This window comes from Monodelphis domestica, chromosome 2, assembly GCF_027887165.1.
Source record: "Monodelphis domestica isolate mMonDom1 chromosome 2, mMonDom1.pri, whole genome shotgun sequence".
Classification (NCBI taxonomy): Eukaryota; Metazoa; Chordata; class Mammalia; order Didelphimorphia; family Didelphidae; genus Monodelphis; species Monodelphis domestica.
The window spans coordinates 499,472,881-499,491,706 of NC_077228.1; the positions used below are offsets into that span (position 1 = coordinate 499,472,881).

Consider the following 18,826-nt stretch of genomic DNA (forward strand, 5'->3'; position numbering starts at 1 on the left):
GAGTGTAGATACAAGGAAGTCCTACGACTTAATGTATGTCAAATGTCACAACCTCGAGTCTCACATTAGTATTTCCTGTGTGCTCTTTTTGGCACTATTCAAGTTAAGTCTGTGCTCCTTTTTTTTTATCCCTTTTTCTGGAATCAGATACAAACATTAATCACAGTCTCATAACATTTTATCAATAAATGGCAGGTTCCCATAGTTTAAAGCTTTTGGGTATGCATTGATATTATAGCAAGAATATATATATTAACTTGTATTACTGCAGAAAAAAATATTAATAATATTTACCTTTAGTACAAGAAATGAAAAAAATCAAATATTCTAATAAAAATAAAGAAAAGCAATAATAAAAGTAAGGAAAAATCAGTAATTCAATGTGTTCTCGAAAAAACAAAACAGCATCCACTTGTCTATGGATTATTATCTCCAATGCATATGATAGGATACAGTCAATCAGTCTCAGCAGAAGATGCTTTCTTCACATGTGAGCAATGAATCCAAGAGTCCTTTTCTCTAATCTTTATAGATGTTGGAGTAGTTAACAATATTTGGAATGGTCCTTCCCATGAAGGTTGAGTTGCTCCAGTTTGCTTGAAATTCTTAATATAAACTTTATCTCCTGAGTTCAGGTCATGAAGAGAAAAATCTAGTGGTCTGACTTGTACTGCAGCTCCAGATTCATGAAGTTCATGCAGTTTGTGCTGTAATTCCTGTATATAGGAAGCAATAGTAGTATCTCCCCCTAATAGTGAGGAATATGCAGGGGGAAAAGGTTTAGCCTGTATAGGTGGATGTCCAAAAAGCATCTCAAATGGTGAGATGTGTAGGTCTCCTCTAGGCCTGCTTTTAAGATAAAATAGGGCCAGAGGGAGAATTTCAGGCCATTTTAAATGTGTCTCAGTGCATAATTTTCCAATCATAGTCTTAAGTTCTTTGTTCATCCTTTCCTACTATTTGGAGTGGAGAAAAAACTGAAAAAAAGTTAATCAATATCAACAAATTCAATAGAGTCTAAGAAGAATCATCTTCATTATATTTGGGAAGTTCCTTGGGCACCCTCCTGAAGGGCACCTCGACTATTTTTTGGACAAGCTCCATTTCTCATATTTTGTTGTTGGGTATTATCATTATAATTTTCTTCATTTTGAGCATTGTCATTTTTTCCCAATTCCTATTTCTATAATTTTGGTTTCTAAAGTTCTTATTTCTATATTCATTATAGTTATTTCCATAATCATTATTATAATTTCTAAAGTTTCTAAAATTCTGGTTTCTATGACCATTATCATCATTTCTATAGTTGTTTTCTAAAGCTGTTATTAAACTATGTATTTCTTCCAATCATCTTAAGAAAGGTTCTATATTCCATCATTTTGTGGCCCTTCTTCTCACAGAAGTGGCAGGTTACTGATTTATTTGTGAAATCCCGCAAAGGGGCTATAGTCTCTCCCTTATTTTTCAATTGTCTCTTTAACATTTCAATTTCTTTCTTTAAATCTTCCACTAATGTATCATCATCTTCAGGTCTTTTTACACGAACTTTATAAACATAGGTTGCTACTCTCCTCAATTCTTCAAGGTCCATAGAGTCCCAATTAGGACAGCTAGTTCTAAAGTAGTCTTTTACCACTAAACAACAATTCTTAACAAATTGCCTACGTATTTGTCTAATGTCTCTTTCTCTGGATAAATCAAGGTCCATATATGTATTCCCTACGTCAATAAGTCTGTCCATAAACTGGGAGGGTGTTTCATCAATATCTTGTCGGGTTCTTTCAAATTTTGACCATTTTTCAGGTCTATCAGAGCAAGCTCTCATGGCTGTCAATAATGCTTCTCTGGCCTGGTTTAGTTTTGTGTGATCTAATTCAACATTTGGGTTCCAATGTGGATCTTCAGTATGGCCAATAATGTCCTCTTCTACCTCGCTTTTCATTAGCCAGAGAAATAATATTATTTTTCTCTCTCTTTGTTAATAATGCTTCTAATAAATTCTCAACATCCAACCAAGTGGGGTCAAAAGTTCTGAATATGTTCTCTAATTTTTTTATAATTAACATTGGTTCGTCCTCAAAGGATGGCATATCTTCCTTCAATTTTTTTAAATCCTCAGGGCTAAAAGGTGTATGATGTCTTACAGATACCAAGTTTCCATCCTTATTAAAAGTTTTTAACATTCACAAGTCTGAGAAATTTCAAGATTCACACTATGGTTTTTGTGCTCTAATATAGGAACAATTTTTGTAAAGGTACCATTTACTGCTAAGAAAGATGTATACTCCCTTCTATTTCAATTCAGTTCTCTACGGATAACGATCATAGTTAGCGTATTCAAGATTCTATTCATCTCCTTGACTTCTTTATTATTTATTGGGGGGGGGGGAGTTAGATTTGTCTAGTTCTGAGAGGAGAAGATTAAAGTGCCCCTCCATTATTGTTTTGTTATCTATTTCCACCTGTAATTCATTTAGCTTTTCACCTAAAAATGTGTTTAACATTTGGTGCATATAGGTTTACCATTAATAATGCTTCATTATTTATGGTACCTTTTAACATAATACAGTTTTCCTGTTTATCTCTTTAGATTAAATCTATTTTAACTAAAACTTTGTCAGAGATCATGATTGTCATCCCTGCTTTCTTTGTATCATCTGAGGCATAGTATAGTCTACTCCAGCCCTTTATTTTCATGTCTCTCATTTTAAAATATATTTATTATAAACGACATATTATCAGGTGCTGGTTTTTGTTCCATTCTTCTATTTCTACTTTATGGGTAACTTCATCCCATTCACATTTAAAGTTATAAATGAACCTAGTTCTATATTTCCCTCCATCCTGTTCTCTCTCTCTCCTCCTCTTCCTCCCCCTCCTCTTCCTCCTCCTCCTTCTTCTTCTTCTCCTTCTCCTTCTCTTTCTTCTTCTGTCTCTCTCTCCTCTCTATCTTTCTCTCTCAATTTAGGATAGCTTAGTCTGGATTAGTGATATTTGAAATATCAAATAATATGTTAAATGAAGCCATTCTATTGGTTTCAAGTACAAATTGTAATTTAAATTAGACCAACTCTGAGCCACTCAGTCTTAGGAAACTGAAGAGATAAGAATGCTTTAATTTAAGGGTAGCTAGATAGCTCAGTGGATTGAGAATCAGGCCCAGATATGGGAGGTCCTGGGTTCAAATCTGACCTCAGACACTTCCCAGCTATGTGACCCTAGGCAAGCCTTACCACTCTTCTGCCTTGGAACCAATACACAGTACTGATTCCAAGACAGAAGGTAAGGGGTTTTTTTTAAAGTCCTTTTTAAGCTCTTCCAAGAATTCTTTTTGTATTTATGACCATTTTACATTTTTCTTTGAACCTTTACAAGTAGCTGTTCTGTCTTATTTTGAGTTTTGGCCTTAATCTTCCTTATCAGTGGAGTAGTTATCTGTGGTTGGATTCTTTATTTTTTTGCCCACTCATTTTAATGATCTGTTTCTTGGCTGTTAACTTTATGTTAGGCTCTATTCCCCAAGTATAGGGAATTATGTCTCAGGCTTGAAGTTTTTCATGCTATTATTTTCTGAGCTCTATTTACAGGCCTTTGACCTATTAATTCTTCCATTGTTCTATAATCCAAGTTCAAGTGTGCTCACTACTCCTCTGACTGATGCCTTGGTCTATGAGTGACCTCAGAAACTCCTCTCTGCCCCTGATCTTTAACCAGGGTCTTGTAGTCATAAATATCAGCTTGTCTTTCTGGAACTCTACAGCCAGCAATTCCCCTGCCCCTTTGCAACTGTACTAACCCCTGTACTCATTAATGCATCCTTACTCACAGCCACAATTTGGGACTATAGCTGGTCAGCATACCTGGCTCCCATGTTCAGAACCAATGAAGGTCATCCCCCAACCTTCTTCTGATTAGCTGCCTGACCCCCACACCATCCTGGGGAAGGAAGTTCCGGGATGTGGAGGCTGCTCCCAGGTACAGCTGCCTCCAGGGTTTGTTGTTTGTTGACTTGATGACTGGTATCTGCATTTCAATCAGACCAAACCACTACCCTCCTCCTCCACCACCACCCCTCATGTCAGACCTTTTCTAATATCCTCCCAGGTTATTTTAGGCTAAAAAACTGTCCTACCTCAAGTTTTAGTTATTATCCCCACTCTAGAATTCACTTAAGGCATTCTTTTTTTTTATTTGTTAGGAATTTGGGGGAGGCAGGCAATTTCCTGCCTTATTCCACCATCTTCTTGACATTTTAATGTAATTATATCTGTTCTTTCTTGATCTTTGATAGACCAATTATTTAGAATCAAGACCTTTAGTTTTCATTGGTTCTTTCATTTTTAGTGAAGATTAGAGATTATGACTTAATGAGTTCTGAAATATCAGGACAGTAAGCCACTAGGAGGTGTGAGAATAAATTTTGTGTCCAGATTTGCAGCCATTCAATCCAGCTATGAGGCCCATAGGTTTGAAAAGAGAGGAGCAGTCTGAATTTCAGCACCCAGGCCAGAAATTACTAAGAGACAGGCTCCTCTAATAGCCCAACTCTACACTCTCTCTTGTTCTTTATCCTCCCCTTTCTCTAACTCCAACAGCTAGGTAGTAGAGCGCTAGGACTGGAGTCAGGAAAACTGGAGCTGTTAAGGGAGTATGAGTAGAGAAGGCCTGACCTCATGTGGAGGGAAGGTAGCTTCCCAAATAGGATTCTGATCCCCTGAATTTTCTCTTCTTTGATGTTTTCAAGGCAGGCTCTGACTTTCTTAGCCTCTCATTCCTTTGTACTAGAGAAGTCTACTGGAGTTTGCAAAGATTCATGGACTTTTGGTTGAGAATTGTTTAGAAATGTTTTCTTCTATCTAACTCTTTCTCTGACTGTTTCTATCTTTTTATCCCCCTTCTCTCCTTTTTCTGCCTGTCTTTATCTATGTCTGTCTGGCTGTCTGGCTGTCTGTCTCTCTTTCTCTCTCTCTCTCTCTCTCTCTCTCTCTCTCTCTCTCTCTCTCTCTCTCTCTCTCTCTCTCTTTCTTTCTCTCTCTCTCTCTCTCTCTCTCTCTCTCTCTTTCTTTCTCTCTCTCTCTCTGCCTCTGCCTTCCATGTGTGTGTCTCTGCTTTTTTCCCCTCTTTTTCTTCCCCTGCCCCTCAGTTTATGTAATACCAGGATATGTGGCAAGTTAAAAGGGACCCTATTTTGGAGATGAAGGATATTTCATCAGATAGGGTAGAAGAGTGATATAGAGCAAAGGACTAAGGCTAGGGCAGAGAACCCTGGAATCTCTGTTTACCCAAGATGGGGCTTGTTGCTCAGCACTCTGAAGATTCTTAAATCAGAATCCAGTGACCTCAATGTTCTTCTGCTAGGAGATCGTTTACTTGTGAATTATTCTGGACAACTCCTCCTTTTATTAAGTAGCTTTCCATAATTCCCTTGAGAGCATCTGACACTTTCCATCTTACCTTATCTTGTGCCATCTCTGTTCCAGGACACACTGGTGCCATCTTACTTCTAGGCTCCTCTTATCTGGCTTCAGGAACTGAAGACATGTATGCCACACAGAGGTACACAAAGAATAAGCTCCATCCAACCAGCAGTATCCCTGAAATGACGTGGATATCTCCAGAAGATCAAGAAAAGGACAATCGTAAGCCATGGACCAGTCAGTTTCGAGGATTCAAGGATGAGACATGAGGACATTCTAATATCCCTGCCCAGACTAGTGAGCTGGGGTGATAAGGAGGAGGAGGAGGAAGAGAAGATGCTTAATCCTCATTATAAACTGAGGAAAGAGACTCTATTTCCCCAGGTCACCCCATAACTGCCTGGATAATTGTCTTTAGGATGGTGCTTCCCCCACTCTACTTCTACTCCCAGCCACCACCACGTGAGGCCAGGCTTGTCTCTTCCATTCCCCAATTCACATTGGAGTCGTCTCTCACTACTTACATGGCAGAGTAGCTCTCTCTTCCCTGGATTTCATACATCTCTTTCCTGCTCTTGCCCCTACAGGTTCAGAGGAAGTTGTGGCAATCAATCACACCATCCCTACCAGCCACCAGGTATGAACCTAGATTTTATTGTTCTGGGGTGGGAAGGGGTGCTGAACCTACGTCTCATACCCAAAGTCTTGACTCTGAAGAGGCAAAAATGTTCAGAGCCTGCCCATCTCTTACCAGTAACAAATATAGGCAGTGCCAGCTTTCCTTCTGTATGCCCAAGAACCCATGGCCCAAATGTAAGGATTACAGTTGACTATGGGAGGGAAGGGTCTCCTAGAGCTGAAGACCATTCAACTGGATATTAGGATTTGTCTGTCCAATCCCTGTCTTCCCTCTATGTCTTTCTCTCCCTGAACTCATTGCCTTTCCACAGTTCTGCTATGTGAGAATCGAATGATGAAAATTCAATGAGCAATTATTAAGTGCACACTGTTTGCAAAGAATTATGCTTGATTCTGAGGCCATAAAGACAAAAATAAAACTTCTGGCTCTCAAGGAGTTTGCATTCTATTGAAAGAAAATGAAAATGTTTAGCCTTGAGAAGACTCAGTGGCAGAAAATAACTTAACTTTAAAGACTTGAAATATATATTTTTAAACCCTTACCTTCCATCTTAGAATTAACACTTTGTGTTGGTTCCAAACAGAAGAGAGGTAAGGGCTAGACAATGGGGAAGACTTGAAAAATTGAAAGAGGTATTAAACTCATTCCTAGCAAAATACTCAACAAATCATTGTAGGTGCTTAATAAATGCTTGTAAACTTGGTTGGCTTGACTCTTAACCTTGGGCCAGAAGGCAAAGCTAAGAGCACTGGGGGAAAGTGACCAAATTAAGCTTGATGTAAAAAAGAACTTGGGATCAGTTGAAGCTGTCCCAAGTAGAAGAGATCCTGGAGGTAGTCAGGCTAAGGCCAGTTGCCTTTCAGTGGTATTTATAGAATCCTCTATATCATGTAGGAGTTGACTTTGATCACCTCAAAGGAATGTTCAAGCTGAAATTCTGGGTTTCTGAGGCTCTGAGATTTAATGAAGTCATAAGCCCTTTCATGGTACTTTGAGATCACTAGAAGACAAGAGTAATACATTAAAGGGACAAGCATGGGTAAAGAGTAGCTACATAACTGTCCATACTTGCTGACAATATGATGGTTGGCAAAGGGCTCTGAGTCCCTGAAATGGCTGTGGATGCAAAGTCTATGGTACATTCTCAGATGTGGTACCTGGGGAAACTGAGTCTGCTTCCTACCTAGGTTCTGGGTGTACAGCCTGGAAGAGAGAGAGAGAGAGAAACAGACACCAGAGGAATTTTCCCCCCAGACTGATTATGCTAGCAGGTAGCTAGCTGATGAAGGGGAGAGATCCTACACACTATATTTCACTTCATTGTTTCACTTCTCTTTTATTTGTTCAGGTTCTCTCTTGCAAAAGGATTAATATGGCAAGATGTTTTACACTATTACACACATAAAATATGTATCAGATTTCTTGCCATCTTGGGGAAGAAGGAGGGAAAGTAGGAATTTGGCTCAAACTTAAAGAAAATAAAGTTTTAAAATTGTATTTTCATGTAATTGAGTTAAAAATAAGATACAATATAATAAATATATATTATATTATAAAATATTAATATTAATATAATAAATATAATAATAAATTAAAAACCAACAACAAAGGGCAAAGATATGAGTCCTATCTCTAACTCTGATTGTCCTTAAACAAATCACTTAGACTCTATCTGTAAAATGGAATTAATGATATTATAGTATCTGCCTCTCTGTTCAAGAAGGTACAATAGATAAGAGTATTGGACTTGGAGGCAGGAAGATCTGAGTTTGAATCCTACCTTAGACATTATCTATGTAACCCTGGATACCTCTTTCTCACCCTTTCTTTCCTCATTCTAAAATCATGGGTAGGGTGGCAGCTGAGTGACTCAGTGGATTGAAATCAAATCCGGAGGTTCTGGGTTTAAATCCGGCCTCAGACACTTCCTAGCTGTGTGACCTTGAGCAAGTCACTTAACCCCCAATGTGTAGCCCCTCCTGTTCTTCTGCCTTGGAACTAATACACAATATTGATTCTAAAATGGAAGGTAAAAGTTTTAAAAAATAAAAACAAAATCTTGGGTAATAATAGCATCTACCTCCCAGGTGTTATTATGAGCATAGTGCCTGGCACACAGTAGGAACTTTATAAATGTTTATTGGATAGAACTGAAAAGAGGTAATATATGTACTGTGCCTTTGCAAAGTGTTATATAAATGCTACATATTGAGTTATAATCATCATGTATATGTCCACCAGTCGGTGTCAGCAAAGTTTCCACCGTCCCCCTACATCTGGAGAGGAAAAACCACCACATATATCAAGAATCCCCGAAAAGCAGTGAAAATACCGAATATGTACAGGATTCAAGACTTGAAGATTCAAGAGAAGGACTGGGAGTGAGATAACAATTGATGAAGTAGACACGGTATCCCTAATTGAGGGTTTGGGCAAGGCAGTGGGGGACAGGAAGGACCCAATTATGTCATTTAATCCAACCTTTCCCCCCAATCTACAATTGCACACAACCTCAGGAAGGAGAAACGGGCAAGAAGGAGGAGATCATGTGGGTAGAAGAAGAGGCTAACTGGGAAAATGGTCACCCAAAGTCATCTAGCCTACCATGGACAGAAATAACCACTGGGTTAATGAATAATGTCAAGGGAGAGTCAGACCCCAGGCTAAGTTCAACCAGCTCTCTCTAACTCTCAGATCAGAGAATTCCCTCTGAGTCTTTCCCACCCTGATTGCTTCCCTAGCCTCTCCTGGAATAAGGCCATTGGGGAGGGACCATGATTTTTGGACTATAGGAATAGCAGGGAGAGGTGGAGAAAGGGAGACAAGATTGCCGTTTTCATTTGCCCGGCCAGGATCTGTACCATTAAACCGGTTAGAGCAAAACGTTCCATCCCAAAGTTACATGTGTTTCTGGACCATTTTATGGATCCCCTGAAGTGGCGGAGGCTAAAGGTCAGTATCAAGGGGGCAGCTAGATGGCTTAGTGGATTGAGAGCTGAGACTAGAGGCAGGAGGTCCTGGGTTCAAATTTGAATCCTACTTGTGTGAGCCTGAGCAAGTCTTAATCCCCATGAATGAGATAAAACTATTACCTAGCCCTTACTGCCCTTCTGCCTTGGAACCAAAACTCAGTCTTGATTCTAAGATGGAAGGGAAGAGTTTTTTGCTTTTTGTTTTTAAAAAAAGGTCTGTAGCAAACAGGACAAGAGGGGAAGGGGCTGCAAGGGAGTGCCACGTTCCCCAGTTCATCTTCTGGGTCTGGAGAACAGCCTTGTGAATGTGCCTCTCTGACCTCATGTCACTCTTCACCATCTGAATTCCTTCCTCTCTCCTTGGGTGGTCAGGAACTTGCTCAGAGTCTGAGTTCTCCCAGGGAGGAGGAACAGATCTACGCAGCTCAGGTAAGAGGACATGGAGGTCCCAATGACAGAGGTCTATAGATTTGAGGGTGGGGGAAATTCAGATTTTAAATCCCAACTATGTCCATAATAACCATGGGTCAATCTTCTCCCTAACCCAACCTCTCATCCCCAAGGACACCTTCCTCCTTTCTTTGCCTTTCCCCTCCGCTCCTTCACCCCCAGCCACCATCTATTCTTGGGTCATGCAAGACCATGGTGAAGTATTCCCATCTTGGTGAGAACTGAGACCCAAATTTTTCCATGGATCCTCCAGGCGTTGGGTAAACTGAGAATCTGCAAAAAGTTTATCATAGAAGCTCTCTGGTCCGCGGTGAGTTGAAGGGCAAAATCAGCATGGAGAACAGGGTGGAGAAAGGGCTCATTTAGATCCTTCTGAGATAATGGCAAGTTTGGAACTGGCCACAGGCATGGGTCACCCTGGGTGGAGAAGGGAGGGCAGGGGGAGAAGGGATCTCAGTCTCCTTAGTTCAAGTAGAATGAAGTAAGGACTTGGCAACACCCTCTCAGGAGCCCCACAGTATGGAACCATGAAGAGACATAAACAAGTGTCTTGTTCATGTCCTTGTTACTTCACTCTCTTCAGTGGGTATGGAAATCCTAGGGGACAAAGAAGTGAGGGAGCTTGCTGACTCTCAACTCCCTCACAGGCCCAGGTAGGTCCGGAGAGAGTGAGATATGAATCCAGCAAAACCCTTGCTCTTCTAGGTGAGTAGATCTTTTCTCCATGGGGGAAGGTGGGAAGAGGCTGGAATTTTATTGTACAACATATTGTATTGTGTTGTATATATTTACATATTGTGTTGTGTTGTAACAATAGTCAACACTGACATGAATCTATGAGAGCACTTGGCACATATTGTTCATCAACAACCCTGGAAAGGTCATAGTATTATTCCAATAAGGAAACTGAGGCAGATTGAAGTTAACTAACTTTCCGTGGGTCTTCTTGGCTCCAAGTCCAACACTCCATTCATTATGCCACCTAACTTCCTTGATTCAGCAATTTCTTTAAACATACCTAACTACATGCTGTGCTAGGTACCATTATACTAGACACTAGACCTGTATATATACTTGACCTGTATAAGAGACCCAACTTTGACCATTATTGACTGGACTAGCTCTGGGACTTTGATCCAGTCTCCATACCTCTCTATGCCTTAGTAAAATGGGGGGGGGGGGGGGGTTTAAAATAAAGTTTCTCTAAAGCCCCTTCCAACTCTAATATTCTGAGATGCTAAAAATGTAGAAAGGGAAGGTATGCAGGTAGGTTGGAGAGAATGGCCATGAATGCCATATCAAGCTAAAATTTGGAGCTATCTGGTGTGCTGGCAGGTCTCTCAAAGAGGGAAAGAGTAGAGGAAGAGGAAAATGGGGAGGGGGGTGAGGAGAAAGAAAAAAAGAGAAAATAGGTAGAAAATAACAGATAATGGGAAAAGCAGTGAGGCAGGAGGATGAGGAGAACAGAGTGATGGCAGAGAGAGAGAAGTTTTCAGGGTAAAAGGACAGAGAAATAGGAAGAGGAAGTAATAATGAATGGGCTGGGTAAGAGATGGCACAGTTAAGGGATTGGATGGGTAAGAAAGATAAACAAAGCTCATACTGATGGATCTTGTTGACCATAGAGTTTGGGCATCATTAATCATTATTAGGAGGGGGAAAGGGAAGGGAGAGAGAGAGAGAGAGAGAGAGAGAGAGAGAGAGAGAGAGAGAGAGAGAGAGAGAGAGAGAGAGAGAATGAGAGAGAGAGAGAGAGAGAGAGAGAGAGAGAGAGAGAGAGAGAGAGAGAGAGAGAGAGAGAGGGAGGGAGGGAGGGAGGGAGGGAGGGAGAGAGGGAAAGAGAGATCTTAGATTCCATTTAAACTCTCCATGAATAAGGGGATTAGTGAATGCCCTTATTCTTCCCCTGGTCAGACCATATCTAAAGTATTATGCTCATTGCTGAGCACAATTAGGAAGGACATTAATAAATGAGAAAACATCCAGGGGAAGGTGAGCAACCACGATGGTAAAGAACCTCAAATCCACACCATATGAGGATACATTGAGAGAAATAGCTGGGAGGAGAGAAAACTCAAAGGGGACATGATAGCTAACTTCAAGTATTATTTGAAAGGTCAAATAGAAGAGAGATGTAAATGTTCCAGGGGACAGAGCTAGGAATAATGTGGTGGAAGCTAGAAAAAGGCAAATGTAGGTAATGTCATTTAAAAAAAGCCTTCTAAGAGTTAAAACTGTCTAAAAGGGAAATGGACTGGCTGGCTGGGCATTCGGATGAAGGGCAGCAGGGGAATGGATTTAGGGGACCCCTATAGGTCTTTCAGGAACAGCTGGATAATGACCTATCAGGTATGTTGGAAGGGAGCACAAGGGTTGTCAATTTTTTATTGGCATGAATTAGACTCGGTGGCCTCTGAGGTCTCTTCTAACTTAAATCCTAGAGATTCTATCCTAAGGTTGGGGAGTGGGGGCTGGAGGAACAATGTGGTTCCATTGTGTGGGAAGGGAAAGGACCTACGATGTCACCTCTGCTGTGCCTCAGTGGACTACATTCCCCTGGACTCTGCCTCTTACCTAAGTGCCTCCTGCCTAGGCTGCTACCATAAACATGTGATCCAGTCCCTCGTTGAACAGCTAAAAGGATGCTCCCTTAGTCGGAGGATGGACACCCTCTTGGGACTTCAAATAGCCCTCAATGCCTGGGCTGCGGTCTCCAAAAACAAGGTCATTGGGGAAGGGAAGGGTGAGACAAAATTCACTGGGTAGAGGTGGACAAGGAGCAGGGAAAGGAGTGAGAATATGACCTAGGAAACAATGAAGGCATCAGATCCAGGTAAAATGTGGCTTCTTGTTCATCAGTAAATTAACGAGCATTTCTGGAGAATTACTAAGAAGGAATGCAAAAGAGATAGAAGAGAGAAAGGGAAGACGCATTGAAGAAGTTCCCACTATGTGCCAGGCACTGAATAAGGGCTTTTCCCCCAAATATTGCATTTGATCCTCACAACTCCGAGGGTAAATGTTAGTATTCCCTTAAGTTTACAGTTGAAGAAACTGAAGCAGGCAGATGTTAAGTGACTCGCTCAGGGCCACCGAATAGCCAGTAACTGTCTCGGGTTAGATTTGAACTGCGATCTTCCTGAATCCCAGCCCAGCGCTCTAAATAAGCACTCTACCGTCTAGCTCAACTCTTACTAGTTCAGAAATTCGAAGAGAGAGCTGGAGCTCGAAGTATTTCGTCTCCCGCCCCGCAAACGGGGAGACAAAGGGAGGACTTACTGAGAGTCTGGTGGACGGAAACTCCCAGCCCCGAGAGAAGCACAGTTCTAGCTCTCAAGTAGTTCCCAGGCTGAGCAGGTGAGCGGCGTGTCACGTGGACGCCTAGCCCCGTAGGGTGGAGAAACCTGCCGAGTGAGGAAGCCAATCGCAGGAGTGAGGGGGAAGGGGCGCAGGAAACCCAGTCCACGTTCTCCCGCTCACATGCATCCGCTCCTCCTCAGCGGGAGCCTATAGGAGCCAGGAACTTGCTGTCGAGGGTACTGAAGATGCTGGTGAGGGGGAAGAGCCCTCTGAATGACATAGCCTTGGAAGCGGCTCTGTGCCTAAGCCTACTTGACTCCGAAAGTGCCGTAGCCCGAGAGTTTCTGTTACAGTGCCTGAGCCAGGGAGACCTGAAGAAAAAGATGAAGGTAGGGGCTGGGCTGGGGAATCTTCCGTCACCACAGATAGCCTTCCCTACTCCAAGAACGCCAACCTCGACTTGCTCCCTTCTGGCTGGCTCATCCAGTGGGAAATCAGTCGGTCGACAAACGTTTATTAAGCACCCTACTGTGTGTTGGCACTGCGCTAAGTGCTAAGAGATAAAGAAAGACGGGACAGTCCCTGCTCTCCGATTAGTTGCTCCGATTTTAATGGAGACAGTGAAGGAGGAGGAAGAGGAGAAGGAGGGGAGGGGAAGAGGAGCGGGGGGGGGGGGGGGGGGGAGAGGAGGAGGAGAAGAAGGAAGAGGAGGGGGGAGAAGAGGAGGAGGAGAAGGAATAGGAGGGGGGAGAAGAGGAGGAGGAGAAGGAATAGGAGGGGGGAGAAGAGGAGGAGGAGGAAGAGAAGGAAGAGGAGGAGGAGGGGGAGAAGAGGAGGAGGGGGGGAGGAGAAGGAGGAGGAGGAGAAGGAAGAGGAAGGGGGAGAAGAGGTGGAGGAGGAGGAGAAAGAAGAGGAGGGGGGAGAAGAGGAGGAGGAGGAGGAGAAGGAAGAGGAGGGGGGAGAAGAGGGGGGAAAAGAGGAGGAGGAGGGGTGAAGAGGAGGAGGAGGAGGAGAAGGAAGAGGAGGGGGGAGAAGAGGGGGGAAAAGAGGAGGAGGAGGGGTGAAGAGGAGGAAGAGGAGGAGAAGGAGGGGGAAGAGGAGGGAAGAGGAGGAGAAGACAATGATCTGAGGGATCAGGCCAGGGAGATAAATGAGCCCTAGTTTTCCCTTTTGTGGGAGGTTGGTTGGAACATCAAGGAATGTGTGTCTAGTGTATGCGTAACTGGGGTGTGGATGTGTGTGTGCACAACTGAGAAGCCCCTGAGATGGAGGGGTCCTCATTACTCCCTCCCTTCCTCCTCTCTCCCTTCCATCCCACCCCACCCTGATTCACCACTCAATTTTGCTCCACCTCCAGTGAAGGCAGCATCACTGATGTGATGGGAAGAGTACATGTGGATTTGGAGTCAGACAAGCTGGCTTTGAATTCCAGCCCTGGTACTTACTTCTCTGTAGGATCTTGGGCAAGTCATCATTTTGCCTCCCTAGTCTGTTTTCTTATCCATGAACTGTGTACGCGTTGAAGATGGTAAACCAGAGGAGGGGGTGCTGAATTGAGAGAATTCCTGAGGTCACTTCTGCTTCTGAATTGCACAATGATTTGCACCTTCTCCCTCCCCACTTTGGCCTCCCTAAACCTTGTCGGTTTTGTCTGCCATTCCCAAGCTACCTTGACCCAAGTCCACCAGACTCTTCTTCCCATACCTTTCCACCTCAGTCCTCCAAGCCTCTTAGACGCTTCCCACTCCCACTTCCACCATTTTCCACTGTAATCCTTTAACTAACACAGGCATTGATGGTGCTAGTGAAGCTGATGAATATCCAGACCCTGCCCATTCTCCGGGCTATCATGGAACAGCTCCAGTACTCCTTTGTGGTCAAGGTGAGTGTTGTCTCTGAGAGTCACTGTGCTCACTTTGAAACCAGGCAGGGCAAGGGTGGTGGGGTGGAAGGGAGGAGAGAGAATCTGCTAGGATCCCACTCTTCTTTTTCCTCTCCTTATCCAAGAAGTTTCCCAAGCCCTACTGGCAAACCCCAAAGCCATGGAGTATGGCCATCCTACATATTTCCTTCCATTTCTCTCCCATCCTTAGCACCGGATAGAAGCCGCCAAACTGCTTAAGGTTTTTGGGCTAGAAATGATTCAGAATTTGGGGATGGAGAATGAGATTTTTGAGCTACTCAAGTCAAAGATTCATGAGGAGCCTTGCCAAGTGAGTTCCCTTCCTCTCTTTTCTCTCCTCCTCTCTCTTTTTATCAGTCTCTCCTCTCATGCCACCATTTCCCTTTTTACTCCCATCTCTCCTGAGATGCAGGAAGTGAAAGAAGCTGTGGCAGAAATTGTGAATGACCTAAATATGAAGCCTCTGATGCTGAACATCCTGGAGTCGTGAGGAACTTGGGAGAAACGGGGGTGGGGGGGATAAAGGGCCCTCATTGGGCCTGTGAATACTATCAGGTCTAGAGGGAATGGAGCCCTGCCCACTATTGGGAGGTGGGGAGCACCATTAGTAGGAACAGATGCTAATCTCTTCCTTTCATGGACCCAGTAGATAATAAAAGAGGTTGGTTTCAGTGATATCACTTGAGGTTTCTGGGATACTGGAGCAGATGGTATTAGATGGGGTTGAGAATAAGACTAGAATATAAGAAAGGTGGTGAGAAAAGTGGGAGATTGGGGAATGAAGAATGAAGTGATAGACACTGGAAGGGCACCATCCCAAGGGGAAAAGGGAGTCCCCATGAGTGTCTATCCAAAAGGAGTGTCTATCCAAAAGGAGTGTCTATCCAAAAGCTGGCCAAGAAGACTTGGGTTCATATCCTTCCTCAGCTATTTATTAGCTGCATAACTCTGGGAAAACCACTTAGAGCTTCTTTAGATCTCACTTCTTAAGTGAGGTTGGATTCAATGGCCTCAAAGATCCCTTTTAGCTTGAAAAGGAGAATTAAAGGGATAAGAGATAGAGCAGAAGGATTAAGAAAGTAGTAGGGTGATGAGATAGACAATGAGATGAGGAATGTGAAAGGAAAGGGAGAATGGGGATGGGATGAAAGCTGTATCATGGGGGAAGAGATGAGCAGGGAGGAATGGGCTGAGCTAGAAATCGAGATGAAGGGTGGAGGATGGGATAAGGGGATCAGAAGAGTAGTGAGGACATTGAGATGAGGCAGAAATGGAATGACGTTGGAAATATGAGCAGGTTTGAAGAATGGAATAGATGTAGAATGGGGAGAATGGAGCAAGGTGAGAATACATGGTAAATGGAATGAGGGGTAGGATGAGTTAGAGAACAGAATGAAAATGGTGAGAATTGGGTAGAGAAGGAGAAAAGGAATGATGCCTACTTTGTGTCAGGCATTATACTGTTGCTTTTTACAAATATTTCATTTGATACATATTGTATGAAAGCATTTAGTATAACCTATATCAGACCATTGACCATCTCAAGGAGGGAGAATATTTTTAGTAGAAACCAGTCTTGAGGGAGAGATCTGAATGACAAAATATCAGAAAACAATTGTCAAAAATCATTTAATATATCATTTGAGATAATAGAGATATAGATGAGAATGGTATGGCAGAAGGAAGTCAAAGCATAAAGGTAGAATGGTAAGGGAAGTAGAGGGCTAGAGGTGAGAGTTCTGGAGCAGTCACTATAGATCAGACTGTAGTTATCTCAAACTCCAGACACTGTCTTGGCCTTTCTTAGGAGAACAGCTTGGAGTTCTTCAGCCCACAGTAATTTTCTCATCCTTTCCTCTTTGGCCTGAGAGGTAGACAATATTCAGTCTAATTCAGTCTAAATTCAGTCACCCAACAGGCATTTTTTTTAAGTGATCAGTATGTGCCAGTCCTGATAATTCATACAATTAAAACTGCAATCACTTCTTGGGCAAGGCAGGGAGCACTGGTTAATGAAGGATCAATTCTTATTCTCTTCCTTCTACCTTTCCTCTTCCAATGACCACTTCCTGTCTTCCCTTCTACACAGGCAGCTTAATGATGATGATGTCGTAACCCGTTGCCATGCCATCGTGTCCCTTGTAAGATCAACTATTTCCTGTCTCCTATTTTCATTGTCAATCACTCAACAGCACTTATTAGACACCAACTATGTATTGGTTCCTCTGTCTCTATCCTCAGCAATTTGACAGGGAAGGGAAGGAGAAGGGGAAGGAAAGGGAAAACAGGAGAGTGCACAACCCTGCTCAGAATATATAGTGAGGGATTGCCCATTTTCAGGTATGGAAGAGTTTACTCAGATACTAGGCTGTGACATAACTCTGAGTAGGACAAAGAGTCGTAAAAGGACTGCAGGTCAAGGAGCCTTGACTCCCTCAACCTACGCACTAGCTACACAGTCCCAAAATGGCATGCCATGAGATTAGCAGGTTTTGGTGAAAGAAATTCAGCCTTAAACTTCAGTGGGTTTCCTCTGTATCAACCCATAAAACCCAAGGAAGTGGTGGAGCAGGAAGGAAAGCAACAAAAGAGGACCATGTCTCAGGGCTGCATACCCAGGATCTTTTACTCTTGCCTCCCACCAGGGTGTTCTGGGCGTCGGCAGCTCACACATATTCTATTTACTCATGGACATGTTGGACATGGACCCGAGTGAAATAGTGAAGAAAGAGGTTAGTAGTCCCTTCCTCCTGCCCTCTGCTTCTGCTCCCTATGCCTCTGCCCTACTCCCATCATCTCTACTGCTACCAGATCCCATTGTTCCAAAATCCTTCAGCACCCACCCATAACCTGCTAGATGAAATCCAAAACTCAAGAGGCTGACCCCCAACCTACTGCCCCATCTTAATTTTCCATGACCTCTCTTTACAGCTCTTTCACTTACGTCAGATTTATCTCCTTTCCAACCTTCCAGTTAGTCCTACCCCTGTCTTATGGTTCATGCTCCACAGAATTCCTTCCCTGCTTCTCTTATTTAAGGGTAAAATCATTAAGAGTAATCTTAATCTCCTATTAAAAGAACTTAAAAGCCTAGCTCAAATGTTGCTTCTTTCATGAAGTCTCCTCTTCTCACCCCAGTCAGAAATGATCTCTTCCTCCTCTGAACTTCTAAAGTAGTGCTACTATATACCCTGTATGGGAGTACTTACCATCATTTTATGTTGATACTTTTGTGTTTACATGTGTAGGTCATGGATCTACAGATATTATTATTATTATTATTATTGAAATCATGAACCTGGTTAGAGTTTAGTTTTAGTTCAAGCTCCTCACTCACATATAGGGAAACTGAGGCCTAAACAGACTTGCCCAGTTATCCTGCTCAATAATGTCACAATTGAACTTGAGCTCTGGAATAAGGACTGCAAAGTCCTCAACTGTAGTAAAGGCTCCTTGGCCTGGTCTTCTGAAAATGGGCTATACTATTCTCAGAGCTTTCTCTCCTCCCCACTTCATACCAGAAAGTCTGTGACTGAAGTAAGTCAGTTCTTGAGTTTCATCATCTTTTTTTTACAGGTGGAAAAGTTATTCATTGCCTTGTCCAAGAAAGATCCCTGGGTCCGGGCAAAGCTTAAGAACTGGGAGCTTCTAACAAAGGAAGAGGCCAAGAAGAAGAAGGCTAGGGAAGATGCTTTGAAGAATCGAAAGATCAGGAGGGAATTCCGGATAAAACAAACAAATCTGCTTGGACATCTGGGCTCTGTGATCCCTAAAAGGAAGCCTAAATCCAGAAAGTCCATATCAACAGATAGCGAATGTTTGGTCTTTAATGTTCCTATCAAAGGCCTTGCTTTAGCTTCTGATTACCCACCCTGTGTCCCAGTCAAAAAGAAGAGTACACCCCACCTTGAGGGAATCTGGGATACCCCAGTCATAAGGGAGCACCTCAAGAAACTTGCTGCCCAATGAATTATGTAACGTGTCCTACCAATTCCCCTCCAACATCAACTTTGTTCTTCTCCTCATCACCTATGTTCTCTCCTTTAGTCCTACTGACTCCATTCTCTCCATAATAGCAGATTTCTAAGTCTCTGTCTCATAAGGGAATTAAAAATAATAAATGTTAATTGTTCCAGAATAATAA

The 18,826-nt window shown here is 42.7% G+C and overlaps 1 protein-coding gene across 1 annotated transcript; it reads left to right on the top strand.

Moving 5' to 3' along the window:
* Positions 1-5,336: 5,336 nt before the first annotated feature.
* On the top strand, positions 5,337-18,826 carry HEATR9 (HEAT repeat containing 9). The gene is made up of 15 exons (XM_056819440.1): positions 5,337-5,639; positions 6,005-6,054; positions 8,299-8,438; positions 8,910-9,009; positions 9,402-9,458; positions 9,733-9,789; positions 10,127-10,184; positions 12,073-12,203; positions 12,980-13,168; positions 14,569-14,661; positions 14,873-14,992; positions 15,095-15,168; positions 16,772-16,823; positions 17,328-17,414; positions 18,259-18,826. The coding sequence occupies exons 1-15, from the start codon at positions 5,540-5,542 to the stop codon at positions 18,649-18,651; spliced, it is 1,701 nt and encodes a 566-aa protein (XP_056675418.1). The 5' UTR covers positions 5,337-5,539; the 3' UTR covers positions 18,652-18,826.